At 34.8% G+C, this 21,047-nt stretch overlaps 1 protein-coding gene across 1 annotated transcript in view; it reads right to left on the bottom strand.

The window, feature by feature from the left end:
• EXOC2 (exocyst complex component 2) overlaps positions 1-21,047 on the bottom strand; it is a 127,130-nt gene that overhangs the window by 73,806 nt on the left and 32,277 nt on the right. Inside the window, exons 6-10 of the mRNA XM_068198379.1 lie at positions 18,352-18,476; positions 7,297-7,377; positions 3,300-3,445; positions 3,121-3,202; positions 2,519-2,621 (exon numbers count right to left, since the gene is read on the bottom strand). Of these exons, the coding sequence (XP_068054480.1) occupies positions 2,519-2,621; positions 3,121-3,202; positions 3,300-3,445; positions 7,297-7,377; positions 18,352-18,476 (537 nt within the window). The remainder of the gene's footprint in view (positions 1-2,518; positions 2,622-3,120; positions 3,203-3,299; positions 3,446-7,296; positions 7,378-18,351; positions 18,477-21,047) is intronic.

The following is a 21,047-nucleotide window of genomic DNA, read 5'->3' as shown; positions in this document are numbered from 1 at the left end:
ACATGCATGCACAAACATATGTAAATCAAGCCCCTGGGTTGTCTTTTTGTTTGCTTATTTTGGTCTGGTGTTTTTTTGTCTGCGCACAGTCTGAAAAAAGAGAAGGGGGAGAGATAACAAAAAGGATTGTGGCTTCTAATTTGCAGAAGCAAAATACTGCCTGTCTTTAGGGAGAGAGGAGTATTAGAAGCCAGCTGTTGTGATTTCAAAGAGAACAGAAAAGGAAAATAGTCTCATGTATGGCATTCAAGACTATCTGACAACAGGACTTCCAAAAAAGTATTTTCAAAAAGTTGTAGCTGCTCTGCTGTTTGAGGCACTCTGTTATATTTCCAATTAATGAGACTCAGGACAGATTTTAAAAAGTCAAGATGCTTAAGGTGAACTATAGTGATAAATTATCTTAAGCAGCGCAGAGAATGTTTACTCCCTCACAAAAGCTGTTTTACTACAATAACACCTAATGCTAATTAGGACTGTGTTGAATTCTGTCTTCTTTGACAAATGTCTACAGCACTTGAACAAAAAATAAACTGTCAAAGTAGGACTGGTTGGATGGATGAGAAAATTACACAACTAACCATTTTGACAGAGTGACATTTATAAATTATGAGCTCAAGTCCTTTTCAATGTTATGGGGGCCTTTAGTCTTTTCTTAGGCACAAAACTAAAAAAAGAATTACCGCTGGTCTTGAAATACATACATCTACTTGGCTGCTAAGTGCTAAGGTAAACTATTTCTGAATAGTATAAAATAATTATCAGTGTGAATACCCTAATACAATGAGAGGAAAATATGAATTGAAGCCTAACTATAAACATTAAATATCTGAAGGAGAAAACAACAGTATTTTAGGTCTTGGTCAGCCTTCAACTTCAGAGACATATAAAACAAGAGTATCAGGGAAGAAAAACCCTCATAAAGAGCAGGATTTATGCAAACTATTTTACAATTTGGAATTTGTTAGTTTCATTTTTGCTGAAGTCCCCTGAAGAAAATTTACTTCATACCTTGCCTTCAGAAAATTTACACTAATATACCCGTGTATATTCAGAGTAGCGAAACTAACAATTTTGTAGGCTAGGATTTGTTGATTAATTGGAACTAAATTATTTCACATTCATCCACTCCTCGCTCTTTATTATACTTCTACATGTGGAATACATTTGGTTACATTAACACAGTCTGCTTTAACATAGGCTGGAGTACTTTTAAAGATTCAATAGTTCAAGGTAAGCGGCTAGAAGACAAAACACTTTAAAAACAACCAACCCCCAAAACTCAAGCAAGAATCAATAAAACACAACCAACCAAAAAACCCCCACAAGAAACCCCAAACAAAAAACCAGAATCAAGCACACATGCAACATACAACATATGAGTCTTTCAAAGAACCCTTAGAAAAGGTCCTAAGACCTGGCTTAGGTTAAGCAGCTGCTCTTTGAAGTTTTCAAGTGTCATATAGAAAAGGAATAGCCAGTGCTGCCTTCATAGATATAAAACGCTGAACTATTCATCTTAAAAACCAATTTCAATGAATAGGCAATAATTAGGTAGCATCCAGAAGAATGAGAAACACTCTACATAAGTGCACACAGGTCACTGTAGTCATAAACTCGCACAATGCAAAGGGACCCAAGACACCAGCACCACACTTGGACCTGTGTGACCAGGCCTGGTGCACACACAAAACACTCAAGACCTTGTGCAGATGTCTGAATTTCACAAATGCTTCCCGCACAACAAATTTGGTCTGCTTCTTTTACAATAACTGATAAAAACACTGAAATTGTCAAGATACTCTAGGAGCCCTGGCAGCATCCAAATCTCAAAAGCTTTTTAAATAGAGCATCAAATGTTCCAGAGCACTCTAAAGTTTGGCACCAAGGACTGAAATGTTGAAGTCTACCTCAGATCATCTCAGTAGCCTTACAACAGACATCAGTTTTGTGAAAAACAGATCATCTGTAAATGTTAATGAAAACTGGGCAACTGCTTCATGTTCATGAAATACAAAGGAACTTCATTGTTTAGCCTGAGCAGTAAAAGATCCAATACCACTTTCAAGCAACAGAACAGTCTGGATTAAAGCCTCCCTGTCATCTGACTCAGGATGATTCCATTTCAATGTCAAGTCAAGCTGAAGTGTTAATAAGGAATCTATTTTGAGGTATGCAAACTAGGAATGGTCATTTCAAACACAGCTTGCAATATGTCAGTTTAGGGAAAGCAACAAAATCTCAACATGCGATAGAGATTTAAAAAATTAAATTAAAATCTCAATTATGCTGCATTAAATTGTTCTCATTCAAGAACTGGTTTTCAGTCCTTCAATAAACAATCCAGTACCATTCCATTGCCATTATTTATATAATCATGAAGTCTCAAAATATGCACAGCTTTTAAAATCAGTATTTAAACCATACTAAAACTAGTCACTACCCTATTTAGGAAACATTTAAATACACATTTAACACCATATGTCTGAGGAAGGCACTAGACAAGTGCCCTTGTTACCTTATATAACGTTTCTGATCATGCAATGTTGATGGAGTTTCAAGCAGCTTGTCCAACAAAAGTTCTCGTAAAGCTTCAATTCTGGTTTCAACTTCAGCATAATCTAGGAATAGGGAGCAGGAATAAATCCAATGTGTCCTTAAGCAGTGTCATGAACTGAAAATTATGCTATTTTCCTAGAGTATCAGACACTTCTGGAGTTAATCTGGAAATCAATATAAATCATTTTATAACAAACCACATCTGAAAATATTATACATGACAGTTTTACAAAACCAGAGAATTAGACTTTCAAGTCCTCCAGCAATATGTGAGAAAGATACTCCAAGTCACATTTTAATTGTAATATTTTTTCATGTCCAATAATACCAAGCCTAAATAAATAAATAAAATTGACTGTGATTTCATGTTTTGTAGTATACACCTCACTCAGAAAACTGGCCAGAAATATTGCCTAGAGTAACTGGCTGCTATAAATCCATAATTTATATGGATGAAAATCTGTATCAAAACCACATAAAGGTCTTTGGTCTCCTATGTGCTTTTTAACCTTTAAGCTAAAAAAACCCCAAAACCATTAAATAACAGAATCCATATCTTACATTTTTTGAACACTTGAACCTCTGTCTTTCCGAAGAGGGACTTGGCTTTTTCGTAGTCATTAATAACCACATCATAATCGCCCTTAAAAACAAAACCAAGCATTTACATTTGTCAAGAAAAAGACTAATGTCAATAGGCTACTTTCAGCAAACAGAAAATTATTTTTGATATATTATACCTTTTGGATATTTCTTTCAATGTTTAAGGGAAGATTGAAAAGAAATTTAAAGCGCTGAAGAACATTAAGCGCGTTTCTCGTTGAATCAGCTTTGTCCTTGCGACCCAGCACTTCTTGAAATAAGGTATCTGCTGTGTTACTGGCTCCTATTTCAAAAAAGGGTGACAGTAAGAAAATGTAGAGTAAGCAATCAGTTGAAATCACAAACAGATTTTCTTCATTTTAATGAGTTATTCAAGGTTTTTTTTGAGCAAATGAGTAATTACTGCTGATTTTCATATTTTTTTTGTTCAACTGTGTTAACATTTTACAACTTCTGAAATTCTATTTCAAAGTGAACCACTTAGCATTTTAATGTGGTAAGACCCCTGTGCAACTAAAAACAATCATTCTTTCCTATTTCAAATGCTTAGCTTTGCTGCAGATATTTTATAGTTTGCTTTGGCTCCAGATGTACATTTTACAACCAAATTATGCATCTCAGGATATAGAAAAAGTCATAGAAAGGTTTACTTTTAAAATAAGTATAATTACATTTTGGTAATTAATGTCAGAGCTTCTAAAGTTATCACTGGGTTTTGCAAACAATTTTTTTTTTATGTTTTCAAGTCAAGTCTTAAAAATTATTAACAATATTTGAGCCACTTAAAAGTACTGATGGTGAAGACAAAGACAACATCATGACTAAAAAAGCCGAACTAGCTGGTCACTGTAACGGAATGAATACAAATTGTCTTCACATTGCATTAAAACTCTTACTGGCTTCATCACACACAGGATGAAGCCTTAGCCAACAATTTCATGTATTTATGTCTCTATACCATCTACGAATACTCTTCAATAAATACATTAAATACCGCCCTAAAACTTTTTCTGTCCAAACTAAAAAGCCTGCAATTTTCTAATAAATATTGTTTCCTAACACAATAATAAAATAAAATAATAAAATTTCATTTATAGTAGAGAAGACTTACACTGCATATGAATATTTGCATTTTTCAACTTATGACTTACTTTTAATTAACCAAAACAAGACAAAAAAAAGGGGGAACCGTTTTAGCCTTTTTGATCATTGCATGTAGAAGTTTCTACATTATCTGGTCTAGTGACTATACTTTAAGCAAAGATGAAAAAAATTACATCAGTCTCACTGGGTGGCTTGCATGCCATTTTCTCTAGTCAACACTGTGGGTGGCCTGCTCATGTTAAAAGTAGTCTTTGTAAAATAATTGTTATATCTAAATAATGTTTAAACTTTGTTGAAATTTTGAAGCCTTGATGTAAAAAAAAGTTTTGTCAGGACATCTATTTCCACCACATACCATTCAGCATAGAATACTTTAATCCATTAAGGAGAAATGCACAATGAAAACAGTTAGCTGCACATTTAAATACATATCACTGTTAAAGTATGATTTTTCTCAAGGTTATAAGAAATGATTGTTTTATAAATCCTTCTAGTAAGTAACATTTTGTTTGTTTGAATTCATGTTTCTTGTCCATTCTTTTTACAGCCCAGAAGCAATGTGCTGTATCTGGGAATTGAAGTTATATTCACAAAGTTTTTTTTTTTTTTTATTTTATTTTATTTAATGCAAACCTTTTTTAAAAGGTAATTTACAACTGCAGGTAGACCACAGTGATTTCTATTTTCATCTCCTTATGAAATCCTCAATTCAGGTAGATGATTCTATTTTTTTATAGGGTACTTTTTCTGTTTTATAAGAAATTGAAATATATCAAATTATTTACTAATGCATTAATGAAATTCAATACTTCATGCAAAATAGGAGGTCTACCTTTTTAGAATTAAAATATTGTAACATTTCTTCCCTCCTCATCTCTCCAAATCCCTTCTACAATAACAATCTTTATCTCTTGATTACCGATGAACCATCCATGGATAAAGTTTCAGTTCTTATATTGACTAATTATGCTTTCAAAATGGATGATTCATCTACAGTGCATGAATTTTTTTACTTCAAAATAAAACACTAGTTATTCAACAGTTGTCTGTCTTAGAGCCTGACAAAAACCCTACATAAAGGAATTTGATTTACCTCCTTTAATATACAATTCCTCATTAATTATAAGGCACTGTATGTTTTTAATCAAATAAATTTAATAGCTTGTTTAGCGATTAAATTGAGCAAAAATTCCAAACATCTATAATTCCAGCTAAAACACCAAACTATCCCATGCCATTTCAATTCAAGAATTTGGAACCCTCTTAACATACATTTTCCTCAGATGCTGTGGAAATCATATTAATTTTTAAGGGTTTGTAACCAAGCTCAGACAACAGCAGTTGTCTCTCAAAACATGCACCTACAGTCCATAAAATGCACAATTCAACTGAAGAATTAAAGTCATCTTTGAAAGTAGTCCCTGCTACTCATGGATTATGGAAGCTTTTCAATGGTCAGGCAAGAAACAAAGCTTTGATCCTAAACTACTTTGCATAATATTATTTACTCTTTTTAAATCCTTCTATTCCTACTGCCCTGCCTCCCACCCATCATGACTTGCAAAGCACTGTGAGGAAAAGCAGCCAATTCTTTTCATAGCAGAGCCAAATTTCAAACCACTCTGAAGTGTCTGGCACAAGTTCCCGTTCCAGCCTGAAAAAGACAGTTTGCATTGTCTACATACAGAGTTCAGCTACCATTTATCAAATTAAACAGTAATTATCTATTATAGGTAAATCAGTCTTGCATCAGTGTATATAGGAAACTATCACAGACCTAAATTTTTGCTTTTTTATTTAAAATCTGTCACACAATTTAATACAAGGGAAAGTGCTCTCCAATGAATCTGTGTTTGGTGCATGACATGGCCTAAATACAGAGCACTGACGATTGCACTGGAAAATTTCAACAAATGCTTCTTTTTCTCCTACCTAGATGTACCAAATAGTCTGCACACATAGACACACGCTACAGTCTTTATATAGAGGTGTGAGGCTTTATATGGTGTTTTTTGCTGATTTTTAAATTTTTTTGAAGTTTGGGTTTTTTTCATTTTAAGCATCAATATGAGGGAATAACCATGTTCAAACTACACCTTTATAATGAGCATGAAGGAATCCCTACTGGAAAGGGCTAGAGCTGTTCACAAAACCCCCTGCTTTCTTTGTGCTCCCCACACAAACACACACACAGTCACTGCTTTCTTCATACAAGAGAAGAAAAACAGTGAACTTCCATGGCACTTTCTTGATTTCATAAAACACAGTCAGACTTTCCAACACTTGAGTCAGCTATCTGCATGTCATTCCTGCTTATTGATACAGCACTAAGGGAAACATCCCTTCCTCTGTGAAAAAAATCACAATGAAACAAAGTAAAATTATCTTGGCAGAAGTCCCAGAATTAAAAAAAAAAAAAAAAAAGAACTTTTTTGATCTGATGAAACACATACCAAACTGCAGCAAATTCAAGCCATCTCTCTCAATGCAACCTTACAGCTAATACAGAGGAAGAGAAGACAAAGCACTGACGGCTTTTCAAGGTTTCTAGAAAGAATGCTCATGCCAAATAGTCTAAATGCCAGCACATTAAGTGAAAAAGATCCTGTCAATAGACCTTTTTACTGCAAATATCTTATAATTGGATTTTTTCTGCCTTTACTTGAACATCTCACAATCCTGATGTTTAACTCAGCTCATCCTTCTACAGTTCTGTCTATCCATGTAGTTCCTCTGCTTTCCTCATCCACTCAAAATTGAGAGGCCACCAAAATGAATCTAAAGTAAACACTTTAGAACATCTTTATTTTGATATTTATTTGCTTTGTTATCACAAACACTGCCAAAAGTCGTGGCAACCGCTGCTCCTTATTTCAAAAGATGCATTATCACACCCTGGAACCACTATCACCAAACAGGGAAGGGACCAGAGACTGTTTTCTACTTTCTACAATATTCCTAGGAAAATATTAAAGCCTGTTAGAAAGTCCAAAGTCCATAAATAGTTGCTGCTGGAAGGACAAAACTTACTGTTCAGTACATTCTCCAGTTTTTGCGTCATGGATCCCTCTACTTTTTCCGTTCCATCCGCTTCCAGTTTTTGATGGATTGCTAGAATAAAGTGTCTAGTTAAAATGCAGAACATTTTAATAGGTGGGAACACATTACATCAAAGTGACACTTTTAAACATTTTTAATTTTAAAAATAAAGTGTTATTTTTCTTTTTAGACACAAAAAATACAAACATGCTTCATGGCAGCAGAGCCTAGTGGAAGACAGGGCTTACAGCCAGACGCTGCAGAATTTTAACCATTACTTTCACATAGACTTCCTGTATCTTCTTGAACAAGACAGTAATGCTTAAGGAAAAATCTGCTCTATCAAATAGCCATCAGCTCCTATTGCTTTAGATATATTTGAGGCTTAAAAAACCCTCCTACCTCTACTGGTTCTCAGTAGAATGAAGTGAAGCTAAGCTACCCTTGAAAACAGTGATACCCAGTGCTTTGAAAAAAATTAAGTTATTATATATTTTAGTTCAAAACACAGATACACTTCTGAAAGAAGCTTTTCAATTGTTCCAGCTTATCTTGCTCCGGTTTATATGGCAGTGCAACCTGAGCTCCTCAGCTGGATTCTTTTAAGGTGAAACAACATTAGAAGAAGCACTCTGAGACTACACCTGAGGTGCTGAAAGAATTCAATCCACTGAGTGAAATTTGAACTAGGTCTGAAATATTGCCATAAACTGCCCATACTATGCATACAGAGATGCCATTGCCAACTGGTTTCCTCTCCATTGCCATCCCTACTTGCCCATGCCATGTAGATGCAAGCCAACAACTGAACAAGCACAAGAATCCTGGGGCCTCAGTCCTACTGCAAGGAGTGAGTGATGGTGGCTATTCTGAAACAGGGGGGCCCTTTATAGTCTCCAGCCTCTTTCAAAGAAGGAATTTTTTGGGGGGGAGATAGAGGAGACAGGTGAGTAACGCCAATGTGTAATGAAAAAAAAAAAAAAAAAGAAAAGAGAAAAAAGAAGGAAAATTACATTATTCCCAAACACCCAAATGTGACCTTTCAATCCCTTGATCCTACACAAAGAATTACAGAAAATCTTGCTTTCATGAAAATACAAGAGCAACTCTATTTTCATTCTTAAAGTCATCAGAGGAGAAAACAAAATCTAATTAGGACACCATATTTCTTAAGATAATCAACCCTGAAATGAAATGAACTAAAACCGACAGATTCTCGCACATTTTAAGGACAAAGATCTATCTTAAAAGATGGTGTGTTGTTAGATGTTGCACATATTTTGTGTACAATGTGGACAGCACTTACCAACAAGAATACTTCTACAATTTTATAACAAAAGCATTAGTGGCTCTACTGACATGATTCAAATTCTATATATCATTTTCAGTCACAGGCAGCCAGTGTAGTGCAATTAACGTTACATACTGAAAAGCAAGTTCAGCAGAACAGCAACCACAACATAAACAGACATTTTAAAACCAAATGTTGTAAGTACTATTGGAATTACATCAAACTGTAATGATTTTAATTTACATATTTTGAAATCATTCTACGAAACATACTTTTGAAAGATACTTTAAAATAAACATGGATAAAAATCTAAGTTACATACTGCCTCAGAGGTATTTAAAATTTAGCATATTGGAACCATTAATTACATACCATTAATTGCTGACCAATGCAATATCATGTAGCTTCTGAAGGGGACACACCTAAGCATTTCCAAAAGTGACCTGCTATATCTAAACCTCTATCAAAGCATACATACTGACAAAAAAAAGCATGAGGAGGACTTTCTTGCACATATGTTTTGGAAGAGCACTATCTACTATGTTAGAACCATCAAAAAGTCTCAAAATGTAACTTCTTATTATGTAGGCAGCTTATTGAGAAATTATGATGATACTAAAATTAAAATATCCTGATCTTTAACCAGTTGCTGAAAGTTAAAATACATCTTTCTGAAGCAATTCTCTTTTTGTTCAGAAAAGAATATACAATAGCAATATACTATTCCCTCCTCTTCCTTTTAGAAGGCAGAAAGTAATTTTATATTGGTAGCTATTGTGCATAGCAACCTGGAAAACAGTATTCAAGAATCTTAGTTTGAAAATTTTGATGTTGGAAACCCAGGAAGAATGGTCCTATTAAATCAATTCAAAATGCACATACAGACAGAGAAAAGTATGTCAGAAGGGCAAAAAAAAAAAGAAATAAACCAAGGTGTTGAGTTTCAGAAATATGGAAAGCATTGCAGAGTACAGATAAAGGCATATTAAGCATATGTAACTAGGAGTGTAAAGAAAAAAGGCATTTTTGAACCTTTGTCTGAAATAAGGTATTTTAGGACATTCTGTAAAGTCTAAACCTACTTAAATTACTCTGTGTTTACACAATAAATTTATTATATTTAAGCTACTTTGTTTACTGCAGTTATTTTTACACATCGTATTTCGATTCAGCAATAGAGAGCACATTCATTGTGTTCCAAGGCTGAGTTACAAAAGAAAAAAAAAAAATCTTAAGTTTCCACAGTGAAAAAGGCTTTCTCATAAAGTCTGAGCTTACTCCATTTACACCAAAGGATTTTGAAGAAGCTAAGTGCATGTTCTTTCCATGGAGACCAGACAAGAAGTCTTTAATTTAGAAGTTTAGACAAGCGAAACTATATGCAGTCAAGAAAAGTACCTGTAGACCTCATCTTTGGAAGGAATCTAGTGATACTCAAGTTATTCTTTTCTCTTAAAGCACTAAATCCATCTAATAGCAGGATGATGCTGTTTGGGACAACCCCTGTTATCCTGTACCCAAAGGGCTTTTGCTGGATCAAGCAATCACACAGCTGCAGGGCAGCTGCAGGGAGATAATTTGGTGCAAAACTAACTCACTAAGGAAGAAATGTTGCTTTACTGATCCCTGAGCTTGTCTAAACCTTGCCTCAGTGGCAGCACTGCAGTATAAGGAAAGGAGCATATGGCCAAGGGAAGGTAGAAAGCCATCCTACTCTTCCCACACTACCCAGTACTTAAGGTTACCTTCCAATGCAATTTCTTACCCTCAGCTTATCACTGGCTGCAATAAGAAGACTAAGGAGAAAATTTTAGGTCTTTGAAGGCTTGAAGCAAAGGATGGATGGGATTTTTCTTGAACTGCCAGTTACCCTGGCTTTACCTGACACCAACTATACAAGTTGGAAAAGCAGTTGGAAATCTAGCATAATCTGTTCCTTATTTTCAGGAGATTGACTGTAAGAAGCATACAATAAATAAAAATGAGGAAAGACTACATCTGGATGCTTCAACTAAGGCCAGATAATTAACTGTATTTTGTATCACCTTTGCCAGTAAGTGTTCACGTTTTCCAGCTAAGTCAGGATATTTAGGCTTGCAAACTTCACAGCTGCAGGCAGGTACTGATTAATAACAGTGAAGAAACTAAGTTCAAAACTCACAACCTCTAACTGCAACTAAATATACCAGAACACATGCAATGTTCAATCTGGAAAATAAGCCGTAATACAGGCCTTGTATTAAAATAAACAGCAATTAATTCATTGCCACTTGTGTTGAAAACAATCTTATTTAATCTAAGAAAGGATATGGGTTTTTTTGCTAGATTTATGGTAACCATGAATCTAGTAAATAAAACCACACTTGCCAGGATCATGCAGCTTTTGATTTGCAAATTTCATACTTCATTTCCTCATTAGATATTTTTAAAACGTATTTTGAGGTAGGCACCAGGTGTGGCATTCTCAAAAGTTCCTCAGCTGAACTCTCAGCTCAAAGCAACACAGATGAAGATTTTCTACCATTTTCTGACTAAAAGATGGCTAGAAATGCATTTGGCATATCCGAAAAACTTACTGATTTTCACAGAATTGAGGTTAAAGAAAAAAGTACTTGAAATAAATCACATCCTTTTAGTCAGATGCAGAAAACGGGAGGGGAAAAAATACAAGAAGGGCAAGGCTGACTCAGCAAAGTATTTAAGAAGATCTTATATGGTAACTAAGAACATGGCACCAAAGAACAGTAGTGGAGGAATGAAGAACACATATTGGAACACTGCCAGGATTCATGCCCAATGCATGAATAAAATTGTCTTTGGTTTCCTTTATTGGAAGATTAACAATTTTTTGTAATTTTAACAAAATATAAGGAGGTTACTGATGAGGAGAGTATCCCTATGTACGGTAAAAGCTGTTCTGATTGGATTTAACAGGTCTGCAGGGCTGCATATAAAGAGGAAAGCAATAAAGACAGCATTCCATGAATGGAGCTCCTAACACATTACTCTATGAAAATCTTAAAAAAAAGAAGTAGTTTTTTTCCTTTGGCCATTAGTTAATAGCGCTAAGTCTAGCTTGGTTTGGTCATTCCTGCAATGCCCCTTGAGAATTCTAGATATTTTTGTATTGGCATAGCAAACTTGGCTTTGTTTTAGTTAACATTATTAAGCCTAGCAAAAATGACAAAATATTGAACTAAATGCAGTATTGTCTTAAGTTGCCTTTTTGTGTTTTGTTTCTCTAGCATTTACTTCTTCGAGTTTGTTTATCCAACACAGTGGAAAACATCAAAGAAAATGGACAGATTTAACATGATATTTTAAGGTAACTGAAGTACAGTGCTAGGAAGGAAGGCTTTATTGATATATAAACCCCAAAAGTTTTAGTCTAAAAACATTATGAGACCAGACAACTTGTTCTCAGATGGACTTATAATAAAGCAAGCCTGACATCTCTGGGCAAACATCTTGGAAATAGATGGAAAATGTGGCTTATTGTTCTGCCTATGGATGCACTAAAAATTCCGGGACTGGATCCAGGCCTTTGCCAGAATACTTTTGAATTAAAGAGTACAGACAATGCTATTCTCTCTTTACTTTCTGCATCTGTGAAAGGTAAAAGTAGTAAAAATAAAAGCAGCTCTTAAATCTTGCATTTAAAAGGTGTTATGGAAATCAAAATGGAATAATGCAGCGTGAAATTAAGGTGGTTTCATGGCTTGCAGGATAAGTCTGGATCAAATTTAATCATAGGTAACTTTTCTGCACACTTGCAATTAATTGCAGAAATTGCTGTTTCAAAGTTGCAACTGTAAAATTTATTCCTCTTTTTACATACTTTACTATTTTTCAAATTCAAACAAAAAAGTTAACTTACCTGAAAAAAACCAAGTTCATAAAATATGACAGCCACACAGTAACTATAACCTGTCAAAACTACATCCATTTGGATAAATTCTGCCAGTAATTAGCTCACATCTCTAAAAGAGTAAGTGATGAAGAAACTACATGAGCAGTTAGCATAAAAGCAGAGCTTGGGCAGAAAATCTTCACTAAGACCTGTGACAATTGCTGCTGTTTCCCATGTTTTCTCTTGCTTGAGACAAAAAAAAAACCCAACTCCCTACACAGCACCTACACAACATGCTAGGACCTGCACCAAAGGAAAGTTTGAGCTTTTTATCAATTGTGATAACTTTTGCTTTTATAAAACTGCATTAAGGTAACAATTGGTCTGCTACAAAAATTGACTGTAAGAACGGAATGAAGAGGAATCATTCACCTGAGACTAAACTATCTACCACCACTTAGATACTTTATTGCACCCCTTGGTCAGGTCATCTTTCTCTCAGAATACAATTCTCATTTTAATGTCCCTCTTGTTATCTAGTGCTGAAAGATCAGAACACAAGTTTTCAACAAGCAAAATTAAATTAAGTTTAATTGAGTAAGGCTATTTTTAGAATGCCTAACTTAGCACATCTATTTTTTAATTTTGAATGCTGCGGAGACCTATAAATGTAAGCAACAATATGAAGCAATGATAGTACTTATCCTTCTCATACAGTTTTTGTCTGTAAGAGTAGCACAAAGATGATTCAAGTATTCAGATAGGAGGACCCACTTGGGAAGCTAGACAGTGAGCAGAGAGCACATCAGCTATTGATTCATGATGACTACATGGAGGCATGATCATAACTCTTAACTTGAAATAATGCAACTTGCACCTGCAATGGGGCACACATATGCAGAGGAACTGCTACTCTGAAGTGACTGATATGCTCTCAAATGTATCTGATACACACAGAATAATTTTTTTTATTCTTGTCACCTTGTTTCCATGGCTCTATTCTTTCTTATGCTCTACAAATTATCATCTTTAAAATCACTAGCTGTAACAGCAGACTGTTCTTACCCTGAAAAGACAATATTCTATCACTTAAAGTAGGAGGAGGAAGATAACATTAATAGACTCGCATCACACAGAGAATTAGAAACAGAGCTATTCCAGACATTTCAAGTCACCTGCACAACAATTAGGCAGCAATCATATATTTGAATTTGATTTACTTAAATTCATAGGTTTACCAAAAATCCATACTATTTGAAAAAATATACATGAGAGTAAAGTAAAGCAAAAGTGTGAATTAGATTTGTTACAAAACAGCAATGTGACAACAGCAAAACCTAGTATACCATCCCAATGCCACACTACCAAGCAAAAACAGCCATGCACTACCATTTAATTGGAAAAAAAAAAACATTTCAAAATTAATCATAAATCTAGTTTGCAAAGAGAACCACTAATGAAAAATCGTGTTGGGTCTATATAATCTCTTTAAATTCAAATATAACAAAACTCCTCATAAGTTTGAAGTAAAGGGACACATTTATCACAGACTAGCATCAGTTTGTAGCTTCTTAAATTCCCAGTCCAACTCAGAGTTGAATATAGCTTCCGTGATATTTTTTGTTTTACTTTCAGAGAAAATGAATTTAACAGACATAATGGCAGCAGCACAGACTTAGTCAGCCTGAATCCAATCCTGGATCACTAGCATGCTCATTCTAGAATGAGCCTTAGGGAATGAACTGTAAAAATAGTGTACAGGAAGAAAAAAAAATCCAAATCAAATAAACAGGCATTGGCCAGATTAGGATCATTTCAGCCAGGTAATTTCAGCCACACCATCCTAGCTTATATATTAAGAAAGGTAGTAGACAAAAGGCCAAGTACAGACCAAGGTCCCTATCACACAGGTAATTCCCACAGGCCACATATCTGAACAGGAGTGGGAAAGGGAAAACAGGAACAGTGCTGTAATAGCCAGCAGTGCTTCTTTTGTACAGACTTCTTCCTGAAAACCACAAAAAAATGTGTTTGCAGTTGGGCTTGCAATATGGCAAACTAGAGAGCCAAATCTAAACCTCAAATTTGCTCATGATATCTGTGTTTTAAAGACATTACAGCATCTCCTTTACCTGCCAATAGAAATGTCATACTTACATGCTTTTGTATAAGTGAGCAACTGAAGTAGTCATTTCCCTATTTTTTTCCTGTCATTTAAATAAAAAGAAACTGCAGCCTTAGGTTCATTGCAAGGAGTATTCCAGAAAAAAAAATATACTGGAAGAAAATTAATTTGCTAACTTTCCTAACAACTTCTGTGTGGGACCTGATTTGCTCGTGATGGTAAAATATGTCTTAACTACAAACACATAAACAGCCACCCTTTTAGGAATGCTACTTTTTAGGTTGCAATTCAAATTACAGGAAATTAACCAGCTGAACTCCCCGACACTGACAAGTAGGTCAAGTTGAGATAAACCCTGCTCCCCTCAGCTCAGTTTACAGTTCCCTTCAGCTGACGAAACAAACTTCCTGTTGAACATCTCCTCCGCAGAGTTACTGTCAAACTGTCAGCCAAGCTATAAGGCAGAGAGACATGGGGATCTGATAAGGCTATTCTATTTTTCTAGAAATTAAACCAAACAAGGATGGGTTCCAGTCTATTTGAGCTCTTATTTTCTTAGCAAACAGCCTCTAAATCACAAAATACAATAAACGTCTTAGGACTGCTTTTTATGCTTTCCATTGCTTATTTATGAAAATATTAAGAATCATTTAAATGAGTAATAGAGTCTGATAGTACACTTAAGATCAGACAGAAATTACTGGTCTTAACTAATGAAAAAAGATGCACAATAGTCAGTAATTCAGGGTTTCCTTAATCAAGGTAGCATATTTGAAACAAACATTGTTAAATGTATATGAGTTTTAAAAAGCATGTATAAAAGGTGTAGAGGAGTATAAAGTAACTGGGGAAGCAAGTGTTATACCTCCTAATGTGATCCTCTTATGAAAAGTTATCCTGTACTAATGTAGGGAGACTTAAGAGAAATAACCGCCCACAAGTAGCTCCGTTCTTTAACTACAATGCAACAGACCTGCAGTTTATGAAGCATAACCACTGGGGTCAGAAGATGTGTTCTAAGATATCTGAAGGGAAACATAGAGAGTCTAAATTTTTGCCTTCAAAAAAACCATATCTTTAGAAAATAAATTAGATTTTGGAAATCTTGCCAAAGCAAGAGAGTTAAAAAATATCTAAACCAAATTGAACCAACTGAGAAAATTCAAATCATATTGGAAGACAGACAAAATGTATTCATAAAGGTTTTCCCTTAAGTCACTTTTCATCTGTGACAGTTGTATGCTCAGCATCAAATAATAAAAGTTTGCAGAACAATGGCTATGTCCCTAAGAGATCGTGCTGAAGCAATTGTTCAGCTTTCAAATATAAACTACTACACACTTCAGCTTTGTTGAAACATAAAAATTCTAGCTGCACTTTTTAAAGGAGCAAATAAGACATAAAAATTCACCCTTAGGTGTGTAAGGGCAGAAAAGTGCCATCACATCATCTTGCACAATCACTGTCTAGCCAGATTATATTTTTAATTTAATCTTCTTCTGTTTAAAAGCTTGAATTTGATAACTGCATAATGAAGAATTAATAGGGGGTTTGTTTGCTTGGGGGTTTTTGTTTGGTGGTTTGTTGTTGGTTTTTTAAAATCTTCATCTGAGCTGTTTCTTTAGAACAATGCTAATAATGCTTACACTTAATTCTCAGCATTTTTCATTTGAGAGAACTGTAGTGATCAAATGTTCTGGAAAAAACTTTGACATCTGGCAGTAGGGCTGAATGACAGCACCAAAGAACTCCTTTTTTTGTTCTTGCTACTGGAAGCAACATTGAAGTTAACAGTTGATTGTACCTATCACAAGTTCAAGTCTTAAAAAATTTATGCCATTTTTCCAGCTATACTCTCTCAAAAATATCCTGCATGAGGAGAATGAACAGACAAATACTGCATTCAAAACTGAAATTCATATGCAATAAGAGTGGGTTTATTGACTGAAAAGAAGCAAAAACTCTTCTGCACATGCACTTAGGATGACATTTCAACAGAGAAATGTGCATTAAAATGCTACAGAAGGTAGCTGTGGCCTGTACTGCATCCTCATTAAGAATATGGGTTCAGAATTTAAAAACTAAGTATTATATTGACGCTGCCCTTGAACTTCAGTGTTGCAGTTTTGAATTTATACAAGTGAGGCTTTAAGTCTGTAATTTTCTTTTGCAAGAGCATGAAGGCCATTCTTCCATTATACCACTTTAATTCACTGTGTAAGCTGAAACTTGAATTCACTGTATAAGCTGTATTTTGAGCACAAAAGGGAGATCACTGAGGGGAAGAGAAAGCCAAGCCATTTTGGTTAGAGACAAAAAGTGACATCAAGAACCACTTCAGTCATCCCAAGTTTAAGTTCATAATTTAGCTGAAGGACTGCACTATTAAATCCTGATTTTAGGTAAAAATAACACTGATAAAGATAAGAGATGCAAAACAATATTACAGCTTTTAATTCCTTAAAATTTATTTTATTATTATTGAGATTATAGTAGTTAATAAACTAAATGAGGTTGCTTTCCCTATTATTATTTTATTAATATTTCTCACATTGCTACTTGCTTGTTGACCTCCTTATTTATCAGAAAATCAGTCTCCAAAGACAAAATGCTGCTAAGAGGTGGAACAAAAGTTGTGCTCAGCTTTTCTAAAACCTCACAACATTTATGGTTTGCCTTATCTTTCTTCAAATCCTACTAGTATTTGCTGATCCAAAAAATAATCTTACAAGGTAATACTGTTAGCACTATTTTTTATCCATTGTAGCAACTTCTTGAAAACAGAACTTTCAGTCTTTTAGAGTATGTGACATTCCATATGCAAAGCAGATTTGGTTGTGAAAAACAAGCCACATTTCAATATTTATTTGGGATTACGTTCAAGACAATTTAAGAAAAAAACAGGATTTCAGTATTTTCAAGATATAAAAATTACAAGGAAAACCTATTATTTTTCCTAGCATTTAATAAAAACTCAGCTTAAAAAAGGTGAAACAATGCCAAGTAATGGTTCTTCTTAGAGTCTTTCCCTATGAGCACCACCACATTCTTCAGATTTTCTTCTAAATCCTTAGTACTTCTGTTACTGAACCTAGTCAGATTTTGGCCAAAGGGGTCAATTACCAGGACAGATAATCAGTATAGTGGTAAATTACAAACCTATTTGGGTGGTTTCCTGGGCACTGTTGCTGCTCTAGTAACCAGAGCCTCACTAGACAGGACGACAGTAGCCCACAATGAGGTTTGACCTATGAGACATTTGATGCTCTAAGAGTGTGTCTGTGTGTGCCTATATACTGTAAACATATATATATATATAAATAGCAACTACGATAATCTCACTAGTGTGTGCTGCATTCTCCCAATGGCAAGCAAAACAGAAAGGCTCTGATTTCCTATAGTAACAAGTGTCTGGATATTCATATAAATATTACGGTCTGATTATGGAATAAGGCATCATAAAATCAAGTTTTTGCTGTTGCTACAGTTTGCAAGTAATCTTAACTCCAGTTTAACACTTCTCTTTCTTGCATTTGTGGTCTAAGCAATTTGTTCAAATGACTTCAATTCCTGTAAGATACAGTTGGTGACATCCTTTGCAAATAAACCACATCAATTTGGTCACAATAGCTTGTGACCAACACAGCACAGATTTTGGGCTCATTATATAGTTTAGTACAGACTGCAAAGAGAAACAGTATTTTTAGTATTAAATTCAACTATATATGCACATAAGTATTTTTTTCTATACTGTACTTAGCAAGTGCAAAGTATCTTTACCTGACAGAGCATCTTGTGCTTCAAAAAATGTGCTGAGACCTCCTTTCACATAAGCTAGACTCCCTTCATTTTTCTTATTGGCTTGTTTCTTCAAATTCACAACAGCCGTTTTGAGCTGATCAAAGCTGAAAACAAACAGGAAAATCTCAGAGACATTTAAACAATAAGGTCAGCTAATAAATAAACAGAACAAACTACTTGGAAAATAAAGCCAGTTACTTTCAGAACAACTAGTAAGGGTGAATTAATTACTAATGAGTGTGCTTTTCAATAATGAGAGTTTATCCTTAGTCCAAAGATCTCAGTATTTTAGTTTCAACGCTAAACAGAGGGCACCTATCACTTGTGATGGAAGAGATTTCTTCATAATACAAGCTGGTCAAGATGTTTCTTCTAACAGTCTGTACTATATTAAATAGGTGACAGCAGAATTCACTTAGTACACAGTAGATTAACAACTGAGATTTACAAGTCTCTTTAATAATGACATTTGTTTAACTCTGCTGTTTTACTCACAATCCTTTCTCACTTTTGCTTCTGAATTCATTCAATATTTTTATGTTGGTTTGGACATACAGTTCAGAATTTAATACAACACAATACATTAGTGCAAAATAAAGAAAAGCTAAACAGATTCCTGCTTTATGAAGGTATGGTTTTTATATGAATTTGCTGAAATATTTTTGAAAGACACTTCAAAGGGCAATACTGATTGCCAACTCATTATTGCTGTTGGTATGGTAGCTGTCTTTTTTATCTGATTTTCCTAACATTTCTTAATTTTTGCCAGTTTACATTTGATTTCACGACATTATTTTTTGCAAGCACCTGCAATTAATTGAGAAGTCTTATGTTGTGAATAAATCTTCATTAATTGTATATAATTATTTTTTTGGTTAATGATGATTAATACGACCTCAGTAGTTATATTACTCGATTAACTATAAAAACACCACCACGAACAAGCTCAGAGATACAATTATAGCACATGATTATCATCCTTAAAGTCTTTCTTCCTAGCTGCCAGGCAAAGCTATCTCCCTAATAACAAAAAAATGAAACAAAAAACTGCACTACAACTTGGTGAGGAGAGGGATCAAGGAAGTTGAAAACTAAGACATAAGACAATTCCATCAATATTCTGCCCATTTTAAAAAGAGCTGGTACAAAAAGACACATTAAGAGAACAAACCAAATGTTAGCCCAGGCAATGAGAAAGCTATCACCCTCTGCTGGGAGACAAAGCACACTTGGTGCACTTAAAAGCTCTTTTCTTTTTATACTGATGATATCACAAAATTTTGCCTAATTTTCTGTTTCCATCTGATGGACAGAAATTTCATTACTCGTTACCTGGACTGGTCCACTTGGGCATATGTGAAGAACTAACCAGCAGCATTTTCAAAATAATGAAAATCTGTACAGTTCTCCTTTTAAGCACTGTTTCATGTTACCTGATGATCTCACAGCATGTCAAAATAGTTTATTTCTATTTAACAGGATATTGCCAGGATTAAAAGAATTAGTAAAAAGGATGTTATACTGATTTCTTAAAAATAATATCCTTCAAGGAAAAAACAGACATAAGCTAACCAAAATGTCAGTGCACCACACATTTACCATTTCCAATAGCTAAGGTTACGTAGAGGACAAGAACTAAACCACTGCTGTGTTTCCAGAAAAACAGCACAAATTATATGGGATGATATTTATACAATTCCAGAATATTTTTAAGACTACACATGCTGAATTGGGAAAAAAAGAAAACCAACCAAAACAGTTTTGCTTCTTCTTTATTTAAAGAGATATTTATAGTTAGATTCAAAACATAACTGGATTCACCCTACCCTTTGAGCATTTATTCCTGTAGAGTTTTACACTGCTCTTGGACCTTCAACACTAAGATTTGGATTTTATAAATGAATATAAATGGAGTTAATATGCAAAAAACTCCAGATTTCATTTAAAAGTACAAATTAACACTTTTTATGCCATTGGATGGAGATCATTACTTGAAACTGTTAACATGCAAAGACGCAAATTGATGGAATTTTTTCAGCATGAAGGATGAAATACTTAAGCTAGTACTAGACAGAGTGTTAAAAATGTTTTTTCTTTTCTAAGAGCATCTAACTCATTCAAGCTGCATAGCCACCAATATTTATCCTCTCCTCAGCTTGTGGCTCAGCTCTCACATCTTTCTTATAGCAGTGGTCATAGGTGGGAAAAGCACTTCAACTGCAGCTTTAGCAATGCCAAGCAGAATAATTATCTCCATATCTTACCTAACACATTGCTGCTGATACACCCCAGAAGATGATTTTCACTGGACAGTCAACTTTGACAAACACTGGATTGTCTTCTGTAAGACTGCTTTCCAATCCCAGGTGTGTAGTCTCCTGCCTGCCTTCCCCACACCCCTTTGAGTCTTGAATTATTTCACAATTGCTACAGCCACAGCTGCAACTGGTTATCACATCCCCTGCCTCGCCTGCAAGAATCAGGCTCAGAAGAGTAGCACCCCTGAAGGCCCATACTGCAGCTATGTTAGAAGTCATTCCCAGAACTCCTCAAAAGCCTCTTGGGATTGCTAACCCTCCTGTAAATATGAAGGACGTTAAAATCTTGTACAAGGACCATAGTCTGCTCTCTGGAAACTTCCCCAAGTTGCTTAAGGAAGATTTTGTTCACTTCCT

This window comes from Anomalospiza imberbis, chromosome 1 (genome assembly GCF_031753505.1).
Source record: "Anomalospiza imberbis isolate Cuckoo-Finch-1a 21T00152 chromosome 1, ASM3175350v1, whole genome shotgun sequence".
Lineage (NCBI taxonomy): Eukaryota > Metazoa > Chordata > Aves > Passeriformes > Viduidae > Anomalospiza > Anomalospiza imberbis.
The sequence above is the reverse complement of the archived record's forward strand: the minus strand, read 5'-3'. Positions and strand labels throughout refer to the sequence as shown.